The 23,144-nt window shown below is 48.1% G+C and overlaps 1 protein-coding gene across 1 annotated transcript in view; it reads right to left on the reverse strand.

The window, feature by feature from the left end:
• Positions 1–23,144, reverse strand: part of LOC138505058 (mucin-2-like) — an 894,965-nt gene that overhangs the window by 37,753 nt on the left and 834,068 nt on the right. Inside the window, exons 34-36 of the mRNA XM_069625383.1 lie at positions 18,871–18,933; positions 15,569–15,793; positions 3,475–3,867 (exon numbers count right to left, since the gene is read on the reverse strand). Of these exons, the coding sequence (XP_069481484.1) occupies positions 3,475–3,867; positions 15,569–15,793; positions 18,871–18,933 (681 nt within the window). The remainder of the gene's footprint in view (positions 1–3,474; positions 3,868–15,568; positions 15,794–18,870; positions 18,934–23,144) is intronic.

Here is a 23,144-nt window from a genome sequence, read left to right on the forward strand (position 1 = left end):
TAATGTTAGTTCAGATGGATGTTCCCTCGACGGATTCCTCATCTTAGATATATTCATAACCTGCTTTGCAGTCTTGTAAAAGAAAATCAACAGCAGGGGGCGCTGTGCGACATTGGTGTTGATGTCCTTTGACGGTTGCCATGACCACCTCCGAACGCAACATCGATGATAGTATATATAGCACGCACTGTGCCCGTTACCTCAGTTTATAGTTTTTCCTCTCCCCATGCTCAGCTGTCTTGAGGACAGTAATGTACCTCTGTATGGGTGTTGAAAGACAGAAGAATACGAATGTGCTCTTAGTCAGAGGGGCAGGCTGACAGACTGACAGGGATATGAGGAATCCATTGGAGCAACATCCATCAGAAGGAGAAATTAGTTATCAGTAATGTTTTTTTTCCACAGATTCTTCTCCCACATATTCCTCATTTTGATAGATATTCATCCAGCGTCAGCTGCTCAGAAAATATTTCAACAGAGGGCATAGTGCCGCTCCACATCGTCTTTCGACTCCCTCGTATTCGGCCACACCACTCCTCGACAATGGTTGCCCTACGCCCATTACCTCTGGTCCCCACTTGTATGCCCCCAAGCTCAGCCTGCGAGAGGGAACATGCACCAATGAGGAAGGGCAATTTTGCCAAAACCCATCAACAATAGCAAATAACTTACTTGCTTTCTTTTTCTATTTTATTTTCCAAATGAAACCAGATGAAAGGTGTCAATTTGGATAAACAATTGTTTTTGTACTAGTGTATGAATTCCTTCTTCATGTCATCTGAACACAGGAGCGTGACAACAGACTGCAATTGAGACCCATGAATTTCCAAGTGGGGTCGGTTGGGAGGGCGATGAGGAATCTGTGGGAGAAGAATCGATAGAAAGAACATTACTGGTAAGTAATAATCTCCTTGAATGGATTGTATTCTCCCACACATTCCTCATCTTGATAGACTCCCAAAGTCTTGGGAGGATAGCTCGGGGGCAACACACTTGCCGTGGAAACAAGGCGACGCAGGTTCAATCCTCGGTCTACGCTTAGAAACCTCTGGGTATTAAGTGCGTTATAAATAACCAATTACAATCTAACAATTGCAATCTTTACAGTGTCCACCCCAGTGGAGGGTTGTAAGTCACACCAGGAAAACTTGGAGGACTGCTCTACCAAAATGAGCATTGGCTCCCCAGGCAATGTCTAAGCTGAAATGTTTGGCAAATGTGTGTAAAGAAGATCACGTTGCAGCTCAACAAATAGCCTTTAATTGGCACACCCCTCTGGAGGGCAGAGGATGATACCTCCTGACCTGCGTTCTGATAGCCCTCCAAAATGCACAGCACTATCCAGCGAAAGATTGTCTGTTTGGTAACAGCTCACCCAACCTGGATTGGGAGTACGCAATAAATAGTTGGCCATCCTTCCTGAAAGAGTCATTTCTGAGCAGGCATAAACTAAGTGCCCTCTTGGTATCCAACCTGTGGAGTCTCTCCTCATCATTAGACTGATGCGACAGAGGGTAAAAAGCTGTGAGATCTATACTTGGGCTCAAGTGGAATTCTAATACCACCTTCGGTAAAACCTTAGGGTGAACTTTCAAGTACTCGTTCTCCTTGAAGAGCCTCAGGAAAGGGGTCTTACAAGATTTATTTTCTAAAAAAAAATGTATTTGCATTTGTAAAGCGCACAACTACCCTCGGGCACCGCAGCGCTGTTAAGCAGGCTTACTTAGTTTCACAGGTGCTTATGGGAAATCTTGGTTACATAAGTGCTAGCAAAGAAATACAGTTTGCCTAACCCCCTTTTGAAGGTCGGCATCAGCATGCAATTCAGAGTATCAATATATGTGGCACAGACATGAGGTACAGCCCCATCTTAAGGGCGGCATCAGTAAACAATACAGAAAGTCAATATATGTGCCAGAGACATGGTGCACAACCCATCTTGAAGGGCAGCATCGGCATATAGTGCAGACAGTCAAAATGTGTGGCATAGACAGGATGCACAGCCCCATCTTAAGGGCGGCATCAGCAAACAATGCAGAAAGTCAATATATGTGGCAAAGACATGATGCACAGCCTCATCTTAAGGGGGGCATCAGCAAACAATGCAGAAAGTCAATATATGTGGCACAGACATGATGCACAACCCCACCTTGAAGGGTGGTATCGGCATACAGTGCAGACAGTCAATATGTGTGGCATAGACATGATGCACAGCCTCATCTTAAGGGCGGCATCAGTTAACAAAGCAGAAAGTCAATATATGTGGCAAAGACATGATGCACAGCCCCATCGTTAGGGCGGCATCAGTAAACAATGCAGAAAGTTAATGAATGTAGCATAGACAAGATGCACAGCCTCATCTTGAAGGGAGGCATCAGTATACAGTGCAGAGCAGGCAACTACATGGTGCCAGCCATAAATTCCATGGCGGCAGCAACAAGTGATGATGTATCACAGTCAGTAGGCAAATACATGTTGCACAGTGGCAGCTACATACAAAGCAATGTCCCGGTTAGCCAGGAGTTTAGCGAGGATTTTGGCTTCACTATTAATTAGCGAGATGGGCCTATAAGAGGCGCATCTCTTCCGAGGTTTTTCCGTTTTAGGAATAACTACGATGGTAGCCTTACACAGGTCTGGTTGAAGGGTGCCATGTTCACGGGAGCGAAGCAGCATTCTATGGAGGGGGGGCGCATTTTGTTCCCATCTAGTTTTTGCCAGGTTTCAACTGGGAACCTGTTAGGGCCCATTGTTTTCCCTGCCTGCAGTTGTGTCAGGGCTTCGGCTATTTCTGCTTCAGAGAGATCAGAGTCTAATTGCTCTCGCTGTTGTGCTGAGTGTAATATCGTCCAATAGGGTTGGGACCAGTGAAGTAGCCGGGGCCTGATATAATTTGGCGTAGAATTCAGCAAAAGCTTTGGCTATTTCGGCCTCCGATTGGCACTTCTCATTTTGTGAGGTGAAAATCTCTCAGACATGGTGTTGTCCCTCATCTTTCTTTTCCAGCCATGCTAACATTTTGCCTACTTTGTCCCCAAATTCGTATATTCTCGCTATGGAGTCCCAATGGGCTTGTTTGGTGTTATCCAGCACCAGATTTTGGAGGCGCTCATTGGCCCGTCTGAGGGATCCGTGAGTCTCGGGGGTTGGAACGAGAATGTGTTTATTTTCCCACTGAGTTGCCTAACCCTCCACTTCTATTATATTTTGTAACTTTTGTTCACTGTCCAGGAGATTATCTCTCCCTCTAGCACCGTTTTATAGGCCTCCCATATTGTTATTGGGTTGTCCACTGCGGCTTCATTGAACTCAAAATATTCATTGGATACTTCGATAAGGTGGTCAATCAATTTGGGGAACCCAAGATAGTAATTGTTCAGTCTCCACGTTCTGGCGGGGATTGTGCTGTGCATCCGCAATTCTACCGTCAATGGTGAGTGGTCCGAGGTACCCCGGGGGAGCTGCGGACATTACCCTATGTAGGTCTATGTTTGGGAGAAAGAGGTAATCCAGCCTTGACAGGGAGCTGTGGGCTCCCGAGTGGAACGAGTAGCCCCTAGTTCCCGGGTGCAGCTCCTGCCACACCTCTAAGAGGTCCATGGCAGATACACAATTGGCCACTTTCGTGGGGGTATCTGGGTTGCGTTGTCTAAGATGAGTGCGAACTATGGCATTGCACATGACGTCATTGAAATCTCCCCCCAGAATCCACCTGTCAGGCTGATGTCTTCCCATGAGGGTGGTCAGGTCGTCTAGCAGTTCTTGCCACAGTCCCGGTGGGGAGTACACCGACACAACAGTCAGCTTTTCACCCCGAATGGTTCCTAGGATAAACACATAGCGACCTCTGGGGTCTTGTTCTATGACCTGTGAGACAAATGGGACACGTTTATGTATCAGGATAAGGGTACCCCTGGATCCCATTGTGTACCCCGTGTGAAATCGGTAGTTGGTTCTCTGGAAGAGGGTGCAGTGTGATCCTGCTAGATGTGTCTCGGTTATCAGGGCCATATCGGAGGAGTGTCTGTTCAGCAGTTGTATGATCAGGCATCTCTTGATCCCAGAGCCCATTCCGTTGACGTTCCAGGTGAGCAGTTTAAGAGATCTGGGGCGATCAACAGACGATGAGTGGGATTGTGCAGGTGTCATTTAGTGCTCGTATTGGAGGGTCCACAGGATGTCATGGTCAGATGGGGAGGTCAGTCTCCCATTTGTGCGGGTTGCGGGGGGGGGGTCCCCGTTTGTGGTAATGTGAGGTAGCCTATGGAAAGGGTTGTGATTCGATCATTATGTGAACATGTGATAGCCCCAAATTAACAAAAAACCTTGAAAATAGTCCCTTCCATCCCCCTCCCTATACTCCACTCCAACACGAAGTATCTGTCACCCAAACATTGCTAACCCTCAAAGGTTTAGGGGGTCAGCTTTACACTCCAATATTATTAGGAACAAACAAAGAGAAGAAAACTTGTCGGTGGGGGGAAGCCTCCTCCTGGAGCTCTGTCTCCTGCACCGTTTGTTTGGGTCTTTTGGGATGGAATTAATCACACAGCGAAGAACAGAGACCCCGGGGCACCGCACCACTGCATCACAACATCCTGCGACGGTCCTTTGACACATGATCGTGGCATGTCCTTCAATGCTCATCCCGTTCCGAAGCAAGTTCAGGGGCATCCAGCCCGTGGGCTTCTGGATTTCTGTCAGGGGGGGTGCCTGTCTGGCCTCGGCCGGGACCTCCCTTCACGTCTCTTTGGTTTTGTGGTCCAGTCGCCTGCGATGTTTGTTTTGGCCCATTTCCAGGCTTCCTGTGGATTAGTAAAGTGCACCGTGGACCCTTTGTGGTAGACTTTAAGTTGAGCCGGGAACAGCAGCCCGTATTTCTCTTTCATGAGGGCTAGTTGCCTTTTAAGTGGCTCGAATGATTGTCTTGCTCATTGTACCTCCCGGGTGTAATCAGGAAAGAATGCAATTCGGGATCCGTTATGGGTAATTGTTCCTTTCGTGCGGGACATTTGGAGAAGTGCGTCCCTGTCCCAGTAGTTGAGCAATTTAGGAATTACAGTTTCTGGTGGTGCACCAGGAGGTGGTTTGCCGAGGGCATCCTATGTGCTCTTTACACCGAAAAGAATTTGGAGAAGGAGTGGGGCGCAAAAATGTCTGTCAGCCACTGTTCAAGAAACAGTTCCATGCTCAGCCTTTCTTCAGCCCCCGGAAGTCAGAATGCGTACATTATTGCGGCGCGATCTGCCCTCACCGTCATCCACACAGGTTTCCAGGCGATTCAGGGCTTGCGATAGCTGCTGGCTGATGCCCCTAATGTTGTCTTCCACTCCAGAGATGTTCTGCCTCTCCTGTGCGGGAGGTACGTTTCTGGTGATCATGACGTAGAAAAGAGACATCCGCTGCTATGCTGTCCATTTTGATCTCCATAACAAGCTGGCTATTGCGGCCATTACGTCTCGTAATGATATGTTTTCTTCGCCCCCAGGGGAGTTCGGGCGTGGTGCTTGAATCGCTGACATCGGAGTGCTGGCGATCGCAAATTGATCCATGCTACTCTGTGTGGCTGTTTTCCGTTGTTGCTTGTCCTTGCCCATTGTATTGCTATGTCCAACTCCAGGTAGTGGTTCTATTGAAGTCAAACTTCGCCGGAGTCGAGGCCTCATGAGGCTGTGTGGTTGTGTGGTTGTGCCTCGCCTATGGAGTAACTCTAATGATGCTCGATTTGTGCGTTCCCCGACTGTAGTCGCGGAGAACTCACTCCTTCACCAGTGCCCACTGTTGGGTGCTATACACACTGTCAGGCACTAATGTCCTTCATTAGCTCCGCTTCACTTTGGACCTCTGAGCCACTGTGGAGTACCGTTATGGGTACCCACAGATTAATTACAGGTGTCGTGATCCTGAGGTGGTGGGGTCCGCGGGTCTTACTACAGCGTCCTTAGAGACCTGAATTCTAGTGCTGGAGGCTGGCGGTTGTGTAGCCATCGTCGCTTAACGTGTCCCTTGCCCCAGTGGTGTAGGTCTGGGGGGGGGCTACAGTGTTGTGCCAGTGCTCAATTTGTTGCTGGCTCGGGTCTCCCGCTTGGCGGTTTCTTTGGTGCTAAGTATCCAGTGTGGTATTGGGTTCAGAGCGTCTTATTGACAGATTTCAGAGTGCTCTCCCTTGATTCCGCTGCCGCCTCCTTCCCATGTCGCACCTAGTGCCTATGAATTGGCACCCTGGGTGGTTTGCTTCCACGAAAACTGCCACTTCTATCCTCCATTGGGCAAGGGAGAGCTGCGGGATCGTAGTCTCTTCATTGCGGCGTCCCAGTTGTGCGTATCACCACGAGGCCCCAAGTTCCAGTCTATTACTCCCCGATCATGTTCATTGCAAGGTGTTAATAGGGGAGTGTGGAGGGGGGGGCCTTACTTGCAAAATGTCCAGACCTTCTTATCGGTCATATATCGTTCAGCGGGTGCTCAGCCTCCTCTGCCACGTGTCCGCGTCAGTGTATTCCATTGCAGGCTTCTTTGGCAGGGTCCAGCCTTCGATTCCGGAGTTGGTCGTTGGGTGGGCAGGCCACAGCCGCGGATTTCCTCTCCGCTGTGCGTGCAATGTTCCCCGCGGTCCCCTCCAACTCCACCCCGCGGGACCCAATCACTTCATCAGCTCCTCTCGAGGCTAGCGCCGTGTGTCTGTGTGGGCGGCAGGCCGATGCTCCAGTCTCGCCACCCACGGTCGAGTGTGTTATGACTCGCCACCTTCACCTCTTCTGCTGGTGGTCGCGCCCTGTCTCCCGAGCAATGTCTGTGGGAGGTGACAATGCCGTGGTGGGCTCTGGGCGGCCTTGATAGCGTGGTTGAGTGGTTGGACCGCTTGTGTAGATCCGGTGTTGGGGTGCAGCCACCAGTTTTAGTTTATGTATTCGGGGTGCACAGGGCTGTATTTGGCTTGCTGCAGGGGTCCGTAGCACATAGCTGTTGTTGTCCCGGCGCACGGCTGTCCAGCGACTCAGTCTCTGTCGACCATCTTGGATCTCGCGCAAGGGAGGGCCTGGCTCACAGCAAACATTGCTGTTTCTTCATTTGTCTGCATACTTGTTGCAGGAAACTTGGTTTGTGAAGGCTCTATGTTTTATGGAGTCGGATGGTGCCCTCCATTCGAGTCTCCGACCCAAAAAAGCAGGATATTTGCACAGGATAGAGTCGGCGGTTGCAGGAGCTGTCGGGGCTCACGTCCACATCATTTGTGCACTAGCCACCCCCCCCCCCACGATGACATTCTTGACCGCTTTGAGGTACTGGGCATTCGGGTGTGCCTAGGGATTTGACTGTTGGAACTCCACGTCTGGGGATATGTCTAGTCCGCTCACATTGTGGAGGCCCTCTTCTAGTTCTAGCAACCACACCTGGTCCTCCATGAAATTGGGTAATGTATCCAGGGATGCACCCCCTAGCGGCTCCATCCTGAAAGGGATCGGTTGCTCTCCTCATCAAAGATCGACCGCATTGAGTCAAAGAAGTAGGCTCTCGATTTCGGTGCATAATTTTTGATATTGCAGATCAAGAGGTTTCTCAGCTTGAGGAGGTTACCAATGTATCGGTGCAGGTGTAGGCTTCTCCTTTGAGGTTGCGCTCAAGAGCGTTTGACCTCCCTTGGCTACCTTCATACAAGAATGAACCAGGCGCGGTCAGAGCTGAATCGACCTGCAGCATTGAGGCAGGGGCCATACCTGCAGCGGCCTTCTCTAAGACTTTCATCATCTGCCTTTTAAAGTCTTCCCACTCCTCCATCGAATCACCCTCAACTTACCCTCATTGTCCAATGAGTCGGAATTCCATCTGAGTCGGCACTTCTTTTTGTGCGACGATGATGAGAAAGAATGGTGGGACTCGCTCCGTGAGTCTGAGTGTTTTTTAGATTTTCTGTGATGCCTTCCTTCTTGATGCTTCTCAGGGGTAGGCCCCTCAGTGTCATGCTCTGAGGATTTTGAGACTGACTTTGCTGCAGATTTCCACAGTGGTCTGCCAAGCGCCACCTTTGCCTAACGTTCTTTCACTGCATTTGGGCAGATAAGAACCACATTGCTCTGTATCATGCCCGGCACCGAGACATCACACACAGCGCTTGAATCCTGGTGGTTTAGGCCCTGACATGCTGGTGTAACAAGATTTCAAAATAGTTGAATGTGCAAGAGTGTTTGGAGTAGCATGCAGAAAAAACTAGACGTAACGCAGCATAGTGCAACCGTTTACATACATTTAGTATCAACATTACATCTGTTGTCAAGGAGTGACACAGCCCAATATGAGTCGAGAGTCGATGTAGAGTGGCACTATGCCCTCCTGTCAAAAACATTCTGAGCAGCTGACACTGTATGAATATCTATCAAGATGAGAAATTTGTGTGAGAATGCAATTCATTGAAAGAACATTACCAGGGGTAACTAAATTGTTCTTCTAATGGGATGTGTCCTCCCACAGATTCCTCATTTTAGATAAACTCCCATAAAAGCTTTGAAGATGGAGGTGGGAGAAGAGGAGTCTTATGTTGTTTCCATCAGCATATACTGTTGTGCAGAACTGCTCTTCTAAATCGAGAGTCCTGACCCGACAATGGTGTCTAAGCAATAGTGCTTTGAGAAAGTATTTAGGGAGGACCACATTTCGGCATTGCAAATGTCTTGCACTGGTACCCCTCTTTGTAGGTTTACCGTGGGTATACCAGCTCCATGATACACTTTATATGTCAGAACGAACACTGGACTGGCTGAACTCCTTTCTCACTAACCGTCCCTCCCAGGTTATCCTGGGCTCTTTCTCCTGACCCCCCCTCTACCTCCACCTGTGGTATTCCCCAGGGCTCTATCCTTTCACCTTGGATCTTTAACATCTACCTCACCCCTCTTGCTCACCTTATTTTCACTTTCTCCCCGCACTCTGTCCTGACTGCCTATCCGCCATCCAGTCTTGGTGTACCACCAATGATCTCTGTCTCAATGCCAGCAAGACTAAGATTCTTCCTATCGGGACCCCTGTTCCCTCTTTTCTCCCTTCACTCTGGCCACCATGGATGGGCTCTCCCCCTCTCCTTCCTCTGAAATCAGAAACATGGGAGTTATCTTCGACTCCTCTCTCTCTTTCATCCCTCACATCTTGGACCTTGCCAAGAAGGCCCATTTCCAACTTTACCTCCTCAGGGGCATCCTCCCTTTCCTCACTTTTTCCCAGAAGCTTAATGTCTCCAGAGCTCTTGTACTCACCAGGCTGGACTATTGTAACATCCTCTTCCTTAATCTACCTTCTTCTTCTCTCCACCCCCTCCAGCTAATCCAGAATATGGCTGCGAGACATATCCTTGGCCTTAAGGCCAGGGACCGTTTCTCTCCAGCCCTAAAATCTCTCCACTGGCTCCTGGTTGCTGCAAGGATCAAATGTAAATCCCTCTGCATCATCCATAAGGCTGTCTGGGGCCGGGAATCACACTACCGGCAATTTGCTCTCACCAAATACTCTCCTTCCAGATCCCTCCAATCCTCCAGCTCCAACTCTTTGATTGTCAAGCAGTTCTCTAAGCAGAGAGAGGGCGTCGCTCCCTTTCCTCGGCTGGCTCCCTCCTCTGGAACAGCCTCCCCATTTCTCTTTGTCTTGAGCCAATATCCTCAAGTTCCACAAGCACCTCAAGACCTTCCTCCTCTTCTCCTCCTTCTTCCCTCTCTCCTTCCCGTGCTAAACCCCACAGTCACTGCAATTGGCGGCCTGGGCCTTTATGTGTCCTTCTGCATCCTGGCCTTGTATCCGATCGCCCGCAGCATCCACCCTCCACCTGTATTTGCCTTTGGGCACCACTTGGCCTGCTGTCTCATAGACCTGCACTTATTGCACTAGATGGACTGGTGACCCCTTGTCCATCTAGTGGTCACTGCATGGCACTTGCCTGTTGCCTTTGCGACTGGCTCTCTGGCACTTACCTGTTGCCTTTTCAATTGGCTCCCTGGCACTTCACCCCTCTGTTGGACCCTCTAGCACTTACCCCCTTTTACCTGTCCTTTCTTTCTCTCTTTCTCTGCACTTGCATGATCCAAATGTTCACAAGGCCTCGTAGGACCGCTGTTGTATTTCTAAATGCTCACAATGTTATCACATTGCATTGTCTTGCTGTTTCCCTTGAACCCTCCCTTTGCCCTGTGGGCACTTTGAAACACAATTTCTTGATGTATAATGATAGAGAGAATTCTCAAGAATGTGCTAATTTCCCTTACCTTTTGAGACCCCCAGCAACTGCGCTGGATTTCTAGGATTAAAATGTTTACCTGGAAAGAGTGTGAGCCTTTTTTCCCACTCTTTCATGTATTTTGATGTGTGTTTTACTTTTGCCTTCTTTGGATATGGAGTTTTAAAACAACTCCATAGGCATCGTCTTTTTCTTGTGTGTCACACAGCATCTTTAGTGCAGTGGCACAGGGGTGTCTTTTAGACTCCCCAAAGTTTAAATGCCTTCTCTGGGACTGACTACTGTCTCCCAGAGCATGTAAAGTTAAATTGACTTTAGTAGTCTTTTTAAATTTACAGACCCAGGCCACACTATCTTCCTATAGAGTGCTGGAGGGGTTGCCTAGCATCCCCTGAGTCTGAACACTCATGTAACAGTCAAATGCAGGGGTGTTGCTAGGTCTGGAAAAGACCTGGGGCTATGCTACTGTCGGAACTGTCGAGACTTGGGGCTAGCTAGCCTTTTGGTTGTAGCTCCTGAGATTCTATCCGGGGCTACAACCAAAAGACCCGGGGCTATAGCCCCCTTATCCCCACCCTAGCAACGCCTCTGGTCAAATGTTACCCTTTCCCCCTTGAAATGGCTGTTGGCAGTGGTTTTTAACAAACTACCATGATTTTTCCCAACCGCCAACACCGGTAGCTAAAAATCGTGTCCGCCATGTTTTCCAAAATGGCGTCCAAGACCTATCTGTAAAAACAGACTCCGGTCAACTTTTTTCACCGTTTCTTTTAGGAAAGGTCCTTCTTTTGTTTAACTCTGTGCACCAAACCAGGTTTGGTCCCTTTGTTCGTTGGCTTTTGGCGGGCTTCAGTGCTGAAGCTCTCCTCTGGTGCTTGAGTGTCTGGGGTGGACAGGATGTGAGGGAGGGGCCTGAAACTCCCCGTGCTTAGTCCCCTAGGAGACCTGAATGCACTCTGGTGTTATTGGCTGGCTGGCTGTCCGGCAAGGAGAGCCACCCTGCTGTGTGAGTGACAGCTAGGCTGGAATGAATGGAAGGAAAACTGTTTAAAATCAGGAATCTGGGACTTGGAAAGCAGAGTCGATCGACCACTGGAATGAAAGAACTGAAGAGGAGCTGAAGGAAGACGATTGCTGCAACTCCTGGTCCACTGGTGAAGCCCTGCTGCAGGTCCGAATTGCCTGAAACTCCATCAACAGCGAAGCCCTTCAAGGTTACCTTCTTCCCTTGAGTTTGGTGGGAACAACCAACTCGCAAGCCACCTGGACACCGTCCTATAATGGTCGAATTTTCGTCAAAGTGCTGTTGAAAACCGGATAGCCAGTCGGAAGGATACCAGTTTGTGGTCTTTAAGGAACTCACGCTTTGAGTGCCTCGCTTGTGGCCTCTTCCTTGGGCAGTGCAGGAACCTCCCGACGTCCTCCTTCTTGTCCCCATGACTGAAGCTCAGAAACAGCGATATCTGCAGGAACTGCCAGGAACAACTGCCTCTGTACTGTGCAATTGCGGTCAAGAAATACTTTCTGCCGCGGTGAAAGTTTGTGAAACTTTCCCAACTATGAAGGCTTGTCCTTCCCTAAACCAACATATAACTTTTCGTCTGACCAACTACTTCTAAAAACCATGCCAAAGACTTAACTGTTTAATACCAGAACTGTGCTATCCTATGCAAAACCCTGAACCATTGACTTTGGCCCAGGCCTATTGAATCGAATTGCTGGTTATAGTGAACTGAAATTATTTGCCCTACCTCTGAAAGTATTTGTGCTTTAATTCTTTTAACCTTGTCTTTTTACCCCTTTTAAAAGTTACTGAAGTGCCATTTTGCTCGCACTTCAGGGGAGCTGAACTTGTTCAGAAACTTATTGGTTGTGTATTGTAGTATATTAGATTGTGATATTGAGCTGCTCTTACTAGTGGAATGTTTTCTAACTGCATGTGTAAATAAATGTACATTCTTTTACCAAGAAATCTCGAGTGTTTGTTTGAACCACTGTGATTGCTAGTCCTTTGTGTAACCTCTTGTACTGCTCACTTTACTCTTGAGATAAGGCTGGCTGCTCAGCCACTGCTACCACATTACTGTGTAGTACAGGCTTGTACGAAAGGTGAAATTGTACTGGCACTTGTAGTCTTAATTGTGTGTAGTGTTCCCAAAGGGTACTGCATGTGATTCTGCCTAACATATACGCGCTTTACAAATGCCCAAGAAAATTAATAAAAATAAAATAGAGCCACCGTGATTGCCACACTTGTGGTGAATGGGCTTTTTTACAGCAATGGAGTGCACTATGACACGCACCGGCATGCAGATGGAAGCTCCATTCAGAGTTTAAAGTGTACCGCATGTTACGTTTCGCCCGGGAAGCCAAGGCTACAATTTGCATTGGATTTTTTCTAACATGCTCAACACAGATTCCACCATGAAGAGAGCTTGGGGACCCAGGTCTGGGTTCAGATACATGGCTGTCTAGTCATTTTTTGAGAATATTTTCCAAGTGAATACAACAATTAGGAGTCCAGCACCTGCCCTATTCTTCATTGAATGTTCTTTCTGCCATGAGGAAGGCTTGGCCATTTGAAACCAGTTTGGCTGTTTGTAGCTGAAACTCAATTTGGCATTCTTGATTTTGCTAACCCCTGAGTCTTGGTTTTCATTTTGTCCATCTGGCAGTTTGAATTGTTTTGAATTGTGGACACCTGTTAGGTGCTGCCTCAACACACAAGTGTGGCCCTTGGTGTAGTTCTTGTTAGGCATTTTGCGCTTGATTTTTCTTCTTTTACTTTATTTTACGTTGGTTCATTCAGTTCTATATGCTCTGGTTGACACATTGGTGATGGAGATCTTTCTCGGTTGCGTTTTCTTCTGTCCCTTGGCGGGGCTGTGGGTGGTTTATGTTTTGCACCTAGTCTGGTGCAAACATCTATTCCATTTGTTATATAGATAAATTGTTAGTTTCTTCTTCCACATGTCGTTGAGATTGTGTGATTGTATAATTTTAGTATTTTATTTTCAATACTTAATTTTTTGGATACACATGATTAAAACCTTTACAGAAATTCAGTACATTTACATTGCATTCCATTCCATTCTGGAACTGCTTACTCTAGTTTGTGTCTTGCTTATGATGCCACCTTTTGCAGGCCCATGTTAAAATTACCTGTGGCATTGATTCCCCTTTTTGCTCTTTAGGATGATCCATCTCGCCAGTGTTTGTTTTGTCATGACTTGACCTAATTTGTGACCAGTGTAGCCAATGAATAACTGATCATATTGTCTGATATTTGATATTCTTGAGATGAAGAAGCTAAGACCTATTTTTGGGTCAAGCATGTGCAACCTCTCTTCCTCCTTTGAAAGGTGAGAAGTGGGGAAGACATTTGATAGATTGACTTTTTGAGATAGATGAATTTCAGGAACCTCCTTAGGAAGGAAAGAGGGTGAACCCTCAAAGCAGCCTTTCCTTAGAGAATACCATGAAAGGTGGCTTGCAGGATAGGGGTTGTAATTCACTAACCCTGCAAACAGAAGTGATAGCCACTAAGAAGATGGTTTTCCACGTTAGTTGCCTGAGAGGACAAGAATAGAGCGGTCCAAATGACGCTCCCATCAAAAATGTAAGAACCAGGTTCAAATCCCAGGACAGTAAACCAGAAATGGGACCGGAGGGAAAGTATTTGTTAGTCCTTTAAGGAATCACATTACTAGAGGCATCTTAAAATAAGAACCTTGTTCAGGCATGAGTTTGAATATTGATAACGCCGCCAAGTATCCCTTAACAGTACCCACCTGCAGCCCCTGATGGGCTTGGTGCAGTAAAAAAGAAAGCACTACGGGTGTATTTAAGGAGAAAGGGTCTATATCTGAAGCTCTACAAGAGCTGAAAAACGTGTACCAACCTCAGCAGTATAGTGCTTTAGTTGCTGGTCTTCTAGATGAAATCAGCACCTTAATAACTACTTCCGGGAGGCCCCAATCTTTGTATCTTGACCTCTCAGATGAAGGTTCTGATTGCTGGGGCAAGAAGACTGCCTCCCTCCTGTGAGAGTAGATCCGTCTCTGGGGAAGACGCAATGGAGTGCAGATGGACATCTCCAGAACATCCACGTAACACGTGCTCCTGGCCCAATCCAGGGCAATCAGGATCATGGATTTCCCAAACTTCCTCAACCTCCTGATGACTTGAGGGATGACAGGGATTGGTGGGAATGGGTACAGTACTGGAAATTCCCAATCCACTATGAACGCATCCTCCAGAGCTCCTCTCTGAGGAAATTCCCTGTAGCAGAACAGGTCACACTTTGTTGATACTGGACGTAAACAGATCCACTTAAGGGGTTCCCCAAAGGGTGAAGATCTTTAAAAGGCTTCCTGAGCCAACTCACTCTCATGAGAGATTGTGCTCTGCCTGCAGAAAGCATTCACTGTTGTATTCTCTTTCCAGGCTAAGTGAACAGCTGACAGAGAGATCCTGTTTTGTAGAATCTAAAAGCAGAGCTGCATTGCCTCCTTGCACAGAGGTAGTGACTCTACACCTTTTCTTTTGTTGAGGTAATACATGGCCACTATGTTGTCCGTCATTATCAGGGTGTTTTTCCCTTACCCTAAGCTCTCTCTTACAGGTTTATGTGTAGTCTTGATTCTGAAGGGGACTAAAGCCCACTCATCATCAGATCGTTCATGTTTGCTCCCCATCCCAAGAGGGAAACATCCGTGACTACAATTGTCACTGGCCAGGGTTGCCAAAAAGTATCAACATGTACTCCTTGCAGGCCCACCACTGGCGATCCTGTGATACCTTCCTCTGAACCTGAAGAAGGTCCTTCATCCTGCCTGAAAACTGTGACCATTGGGATCACAGGGCCCATTGGAGGAGCCCAATCCTCAGTCGAGCCTCCGGCACCAGAAACATGCAGGATGTCATGAAACCCAGCAACCTCAGAAAATGGAATGCTGGTAGATATTGGGCATTTTGAAATCTCATTACCATCTGCAAAATATTTTGAGCCCTCAACTCAGGAGGCATAGCCTTCCCAAAGGAAGAGCCCAGGACCATCCCAATAAATTGAAGCTGTTGAGACAGTGTCACCTGGGATTTCTCAAAGTTGAGGAAGAAGCTCGGTTTGTGGAGGGAGTGGCAAGTGCTGTTGAGATGTTCCAGAGCCTGTTCATGATAACAAGCTCTGATCAGCCAATCGTCCAAGTAGGGAAAGATGTGACCCACTCCCCTCCTTAGATTTGCTTCCACCACTGCCGTCAACTTGGTGAAGACTCTTAGGCAGAGGTAAGCACGAAAGGCAGCACTTGAAATTGATGTTGAGAACTGCCATTAGTGAACCTCAGGTACTTTCTGTGTCTGAAGATTCATTGACACCATGTAGTTGTGGAGCTGAAGGGCTTGGAGGATCTGTGAAAGAATGACAATCTTGAATTTGTGCTTCCTGTGGAACTTGTTTAAGCACCTCAGGTCGATGATGAGTTGCAGTCCTCTATCTTTGTTGGGGTCCAGGAAGTAGATGGAGTACCAACCATGATTCCCTTCTGTGACAGGTACCTTTTCAATGGCACCTTCCTTCAACAGGGAAAGAATCTCTGGTAAGAGGAGCAGAGCCGGATCCCGAAGAGAGTGTTCACTCAGGGGACTATCCAAAGTCCTTTTTCGGAATGGGAGACAGTATCCTTGGGCAACTGTGTGTAATGCCTATGCATGTGAAGTAATAGTATGCCATTCTTGCAGATACTGGGTCAATCTGAATCCCACTGGGATCTTGTGAACAAAGTGCTCAGAGAGGTTTTGGCGCAGTGGCTGAGGGGAAGGAACAGGTTGCTGCCTGGACAGTCTTTCCTGTAGGACCTCTTGTGGCGCATGCAAACCTTCTTTGCCTTTGTCTTTGTACAGACTGACCTCTGCATCTTTGATGGAAGGAAGAGTAGCAAAGAAAGGAGTGCCCTCTCCAGTTCTCTGATGGTTGATGTGTTGTGGTTGGCGGATAGCTGCCCCTAATGACTTTACAGCAGCAGGCTTGGAAGCATGCAGTTCTTCCAGGCTGTCATCCATCTTGGGTCCAAACAAATTGGACCCATAAAAGGGCACATATCCAACAGCCTTGACTGGACATCGGGGGTAAAACCAGATTTGCGTAGCCATGTATAGTGCCTGATAACCGCACTAGATCCCATACATCTTCTACACGGTCTGATGCAACTAATCCAGATTGTAGGGATTTGGCATGAAGTGTCCTTTCCGTCATTAACAAGATTGTTAAAACCCTCTCTCATTTCCCCTTCAGGAGTATTTTCATATATGCTTGTGGAATCATATTCCGCAATGTGTAGCTGTACTTGGCTAACGCGCAGGATGAGTTGAAAACTTTTAAAGCCATACTTTCTGGTGAAAAAAAACGTTTTAACCAGGGCATCATAAGGGCCTCATTACGACCCAGGCGGTAAGTTACCGCCTGGGCCGTGACTTTACCACCATGGCGTAAACTACGTTTACGCCATGGTGGTTGGCGGACTTACCGCCCCATTCCGACCTAGGCGGGGCGGTAAGTCCCCAATCCCCATTTACCCTTCCCCATTCCCATTTTTGCCCCATAGGGCATAATGGGAGTGGGGAAGGCGTTAATTACGCCACCGTAAATTACGGTGGCGTAATCAACTCCATGGTCCCTTAGCGCCATGGATTTTAACACCTGCTAAAAGCAGGTGTTAAAAGCACCATGGCGCTAGGGGACCTCGTAATTGGCGGTAAGGGGTCGGCGCAGCTAACGCTGGCGTTAACCCCTTACCGCCAGGGTCGTAATGAGGCCCTCTATCTGGTGGCATTGTAGGATAAGCTGCAGCTTTGGATCTGGAAGTAGCAGCCTCTACCACTAGGCCTTCTGGTCTAGGGTGCTCAGATACAAAAATCAGGGCCCACTGAATAAGGTTTGAATTTTGTTGCCAATTCCTTATTTACTGCAGGAGTGGCATCTGGCTTTTTCCAGAGTTCCATGAGTGAATTATTTAGTGCTGTATCAAAGGGCAGCACAGGCTCCTTAGACGGGCCCTTATTTAGGATGTCTGTTATGTCATCTTGGGTATTGTCCTTTGCAGGACAACCTCATCCCAAATACTGGATGACCCTATCCATTACAGTCTTGTCGGATGCATTCAGATGAGAATGTACATCAGGGTTATAAAAACCCGACTTCAGGGTAAGTATCAAGTCCACTGGTGTCCTTTAAGCAGTAAACTAGGTCTTTTATCCAGGATTCCTCGGAAATGAATTCATCAGGGTCATTTGGAACCCTTAAATGCTAATATTTAAAGTGAACTCTGTCTTCCTCTACTTCTTCATCTTCAAAAATGCAATCAACGTGTTTAAAGAATGGAGAACAGAGATTTAGATACTGACAAACTTAGGACGGGCTCCGATCTTCTCTCCTTCAAGGCCTTACTGGTCATCGTCACACTCAATGACATTGTACGTTTTGCCTAGGCACCAGAGACAAATCCTCCATGATCGACATCTTTGAATCACAGTCTGCACATCTCTTGAAGCCTTTCGACATGGACATTGTGACAGTCACCAAAAAAACAAAAAATATGACGTGCGTCGGAGAAAATAGTTTATCACTGAGGTGAGGCGAGCTGTTCCAGATCATGCTGTGCATTGCGGAAAACAGAACTGAGGTAATGTGGCATGGTACGTGCTATAGTTAGTATCATCAACGCCACATCCAGACACGGAGCTGGTAACCCTTGAGGGACATCAGCGAAGATGCCACACAGTGCATCCTGCTGATGAAATCTTTTTTCGAGACTGCAAGCAGGATATGAATATATCTAAAATGAGCAATCTATGGGAGGATGCAATACACTAGAAACTTTGGTCCAGTGTAAACGCTTCTCTGGATCATCAGTTGTTCTAATTGATCCTATATGCTTGCTATTGCATGAGCTGATGTGTTTTACATGGATAAAACAGACAACAAACAATTGGATATAAAATATAATTGCCTCTCCTTTCCACCTCAGAAAAAGACAATACAAATATTTCTTGCACTGGTGCCAGTCTTTGTAAAGTAAAGCCTCCGTTTTAGTGTTAGCCCATTTTAAAAACATGACACCTTCCTCCACAGCCTGTTTCACGGCCTATAAAGTCCTCCCCATCAGTAAGCCCAAGAGGATAAAGGGCACATTGCCCTTGGAGATATATGCTCAACCACTTTTTTGTATGGATTCAAAATAGAACAGATCTCATCCATTGTCTCCGATCTAAGCTGCTTCAGGCCCCATTCTTTCCTCAGACCCAAGTGATTTTCCAGGCCATTGGTGTCATAGCTGCTGGCGGCTTTGCCTCCTGTGACCCTAGAGGTGGGGAGTGGTTCACATGGTTATCAAAGCTGGTGCTGTGACTCGCTCATTCTTCCCTTTTCACTGGGCATACACACATGGAAGCTTTGCATGAGAGTGTTTGTGGTAGTTGGGAAGAATCTATTGCTGTGTTGCTTCAGGACGAGGTGAAGGTTGCCGTCATGACAATGACCTAGGTCAACACAGAGGAGTGGTGCACTATTGTAGCTTAGAGTATGTATCGCACTGAGGCTTAGTAAGGCAGGACACTTTGAGCATGCGAAAACCCACCCACCCCCTGTGCCTTACCTCGGATTGAGCTGTCTCATCCTTGTTGGTAACATTCTTTTCGAAGCCACAACTTTCCTTTGCCTGTATCAGAAACATTCTTAGACAAACTTTAATTATCAAGCCAATAACTGCAAGGCCTGCAAAGATTTCAATTCCGCCCCTTTGCAGTATAAAGCCCTAGTCTAAATGTGAATTTTGTATTTTACATGTTTTCCAATTAATGAAATCAAAGTGGAAATGCCAATACAGGCTTCCAAATGTTTAGATGAATACATATTCTCAATTTCTTATATACTGTATGTATGTTTTACCCTACCGAGCAGATCATTGCCTTTTTACATTTTCCCTAGATAGCGCCACACCATTTGATAAGTCTAGGTGGAGCCGATAATATCATTTTACACTGGTAACATCTTTAGGGAACATGTACAGTACTCGTAGCCCCAGGTCAACAAACCAATTTGAGCAAATATGACTAATTGAACAGTGACCAGATATGCACCCATTCTAGTGTCAGTGAAATGCTGTAATTTGGGTTTCTCACTGGCACAATAGTATAACTTTGTCAGGTGGAAGCACATGCACATATTCAGTGGGGTTAGCACTGGCACAGACATTGGTGCAAATCTTCTCTTTGTTCCAGCAATAGGACACACCCATCTTGCGATTGCTAAACCAGCATAAATTGGGTTTTGCACTTACCCGGTTATTTGCTGTCCCAGCACCATGTCCAAATATGGCAGCTTTCAGCCTTGGTACCAATGGTAACATTTGCACCAGTGTTATCATTGCAACTTGCACTAGCGCTAATGTGGTTAATGTGGCAGACTTAACACTCCTGCAATACTATGTATTTGTAGTTGTCTTTATTTATAAAGCACTTGCATCTAAGCACTCTACAGAATAAGACGTACAATAATTTTGATGCAATGTATGAAAAATTGGCATTTTAGGGAGAAGAAGAGAGTAAGAAAGAGTTTAGTCACAAGTTGCATATAGGAAGAGATATAGAGGAAAGAATAAGAAGAGGAAGAGAATTGCAGTGTTTAGGTATTAGAAATACAAAATAGCGAAATAAGGAGTGAACAATGTGTGGTTTAGGCACGCACAGAGGAAGAGAATTTTGAGAACTAAGGGCATGATGAGTAGAATAGAAAGAAAAGAGCGAAGATATGTAACGATGGGCGAGTCCGTAGAGACACTAGAAAATGATGCAGTAAAAATGGAAAAGAAGGTGAGATTCGAAGGAAGGTCAGGAGAGAGCGAGCGAAGGGAGAGGAAAAGGAGGAACAAGAAGGGGCAGAGAACAGGCTATGAGAGATGATAGACAGAACATAGTTGAAAATGATGATTGACAAGAAGGCTAATAAGCAAGGAAGAGCATTAAAAGAGTTGAGAAAAGGGGGGCGCTGTCGAGCAGCCAAGCAAGATGGCCACCTGAAAGAGGAGCTCCAACCCCAAAATATGTGCAGTTTAAATTAATCCTCTTATGCCCAAATGTTGAAGAAACTAATACTAGCTGTGACCTCAGAAGCGATCCGAGCACCAAAGGGATCAATCTGTTGAAGATCAGGCATATACTAAAGGATCGGGGAGCGGCTGAAGTTGTGCCGTTGCTGGGCACTGAACTACACTGGAAACCTAGTGGCTCCCACGTGCACTATCGCGGGGACCACCTTGTGGGCTACGGCTGTGGTGGCGATTGGTGCCTCACGCACAGGGAGTTCCCAGGACTTTGGGGCCTACGGCTGCTCCAAAGCCACTATCTGAGATCCTCCTGGACCCTGCAGCGAGGGACGAGCGCTTGCAGTGGTGGCTGTTCGCTCCCTAGTGGGGGAGGGGGAGCTCATGGCTCGATGCGATCGGCCGCAATCATCACCCGGGAGGCGTGACCAGAGTGAGTGGCGGAGATGCTCAGGAAACTGAGCACATTTTGTGCCATACCCCTGTAGCGAGGATACAGAAGCTCCCGCTGTCAGGTGCTGCGTAGTTGGCCTGCTGGGGATCCTACATGCATAATTAGACACTGGAGCTGGGACAAGAACAAAAGTAACATTGAAGCTAACGCACAGCCTGATACGTAAAGTACGAAGCTGCAGGGGACGCCACTCCAGAAATCGCTGCCTCGCCCCATAACCTAGCTATCGGCACGTGACGGTCTCTCCCACGCAGAAGTCAACACGAGCAGAGGTTGATACAGTACATTCTGGGGCATCGGATGCCGACGAGATCCCGAGAGATGCGACAGCGACGCCGAAGTGACTGGTGTGACTGGCTTACACTGGGTCCATAACCACGCACCGCAGATCCTGAACTGCACAGCGGGATACGCTCCAGCTAATTTCACCCACGCCGGGTGTCTGGAGACACACAAGCTGCCAGTTGCAAGGCAGTGACGTCTTGGGGACCGCACACAAGGATACGTGAAGCCGATTCTCCACCATCATTTATGCTGCCAAATTACAGTGATCCTGAAGGTGTACACCCACTGCAATATTGACTGAGCCCAGGCTGGAAAGGTGGTTCTGCCTTCCACCTTGTTGACGAGGGCTTCATGCCTTGCCACGCGGTGCAGTGGAGACACAAAATAAAGGTGAGTGAGATCTGGATGGGAAGTTGAACACCCAATCACACTCCTGAAACTGGCGCATACACAACGCTGAGCATATTGTGGGACCAGAGACGTCCTGGGCAATAGTTGGTTGCGAGAACACAATTGAATCGCAGAGTCCAGGCATACATTGCCAATAAATACTGCAAGTGGGGATTGAGGGACAGAGATTCATTCTAACCCCTGCAAAGCCCTCTGGAGAGAGAATGGTGCAGGCCCATAGGTGCGTCCCCAGGGCAAGAGGGGGTGCTGAATGTGAATACACTAACCCGTAGCGTCTGTGGAGGAGAGATGCTCTAGGGATACTGCAGGCCTGACCACATCCCAAATCCCAGGGAGAACGGCGGGCGAACGCGCCGGCGAAGCAGGCATGGCGAGCGCCGCCCCTTAGTGGGGGCGGTACAGGCCGCCCTTCCCCTCCCCCCACACACGTAAGGGAAATGCGCCGGGGGGGCGGATGATGACGGAAAGGGGCCCGCCCCCCCCTGGCAGGGCGCGAAAGCTTCGGGGCAGGGCGGGAAACCGGGGAGAAGCCGGGCATAAAAGCCCGTGCTGGTGTGAGCATTCACACATCCTCCCTCGGTTTCCCGTCTTGCCGGAGCTGCGTTCTTTTTTTTTTTTTGGGCCGTCGAAGGTGGTGGACAGCGTCGTCGAATCTCGTCGGGATAGGAAGCAGCGGACGTGTCGAGGAGTTCCTGTGTTGCAGCGGTCGGTTCCAGATACAAACGCTGGAGGTAGGCAAGGGGGGATACATGTTCGTTGGGTCGGGGGGAAACGGGGGAGTCGAGGTCGACGGGGGCCGCGGGCGGATGGGGGGGGGGTAGGAGCATCCATTCGAAGGGGTGCAGCTCCGCTTAGGGAGCCGACGATATCGCGGGGCGTGGGCCTCTGAACGTCGTCCGTGTGCACCACAGGGGTGGCTAGTTTTGTAAAAATCAGAACTATGTTGACGCGATCGCTGCGAAATATGTGCTTTGGGCATGCTACATAACGTGATAGGATTGGGAAAATGCTAAGATGTAATATGTATCAGAGTCCAGCCAGTGTGGTTGGCAAGTGCCCGTGTGCCCCCTTCCTAGCCCGCCCCGTGCCAGAAAGAACACGTTCTTCTAACGGATAATTAATATCAATAATGACTATGGGGATCTATGGACTCACTGTGCGCCCCGTAATTTCATGTATGATATGTATGTAATATGTTTGGGAATGCATATTTCAGGGAGTCTCCGCGGCCGCAGTATGTGTTTGATTTGCCATAGGGCCGCCGTCCTCCGTGTGCCCCACAGGGGTGACTCGCGCAGTTTTGTTTGGAGAATCAATACCGTTGTTTTAAGCGTCTGCAGCTTTCGTTCGCGCCTGAATATTCCCGGGGACAGGCGAGATCACGCAAGTCTGCCACATGCCGCACTGGCGGGGTAGCGAGTGGGGGGCATGGGGGCTCCTCGTTTGCTGGGGCGCGAACACATTATCACCTCGGAGCCGATGAGTTACGCGCTGACGCAGGTTGTGCGACTACTGCTTAGAGAGTTACTCCATCTACTAACCCCCTCTCTCTAACCTCACTCCTTATTGTTCATGGCAGCCCGCGGTGACTAGGTCTGGCGCGACCTCTTATCCGCTGGGTCCGCCAGCCTCGCTACCCCATCCCCTCTGCAGCCGCAGCACCTCCTGGATCTGTTAA

This window comes from Ambystoma mexicanum, chromosome 11 (genome assembly GCF_040938575.1).
Source record: "Ambystoma mexicanum isolate Mex_15411 chromosome 11, UKY_AmexF1_1, whole genome shotgun sequence".
NCBI classification, from domain to species: domain Eukaryota; kingdom Metazoa; phylum Chordata; class Amphibia; order Caudata; family Ambystomatidae; genus Ambystoma; species Ambystoma mexicanum.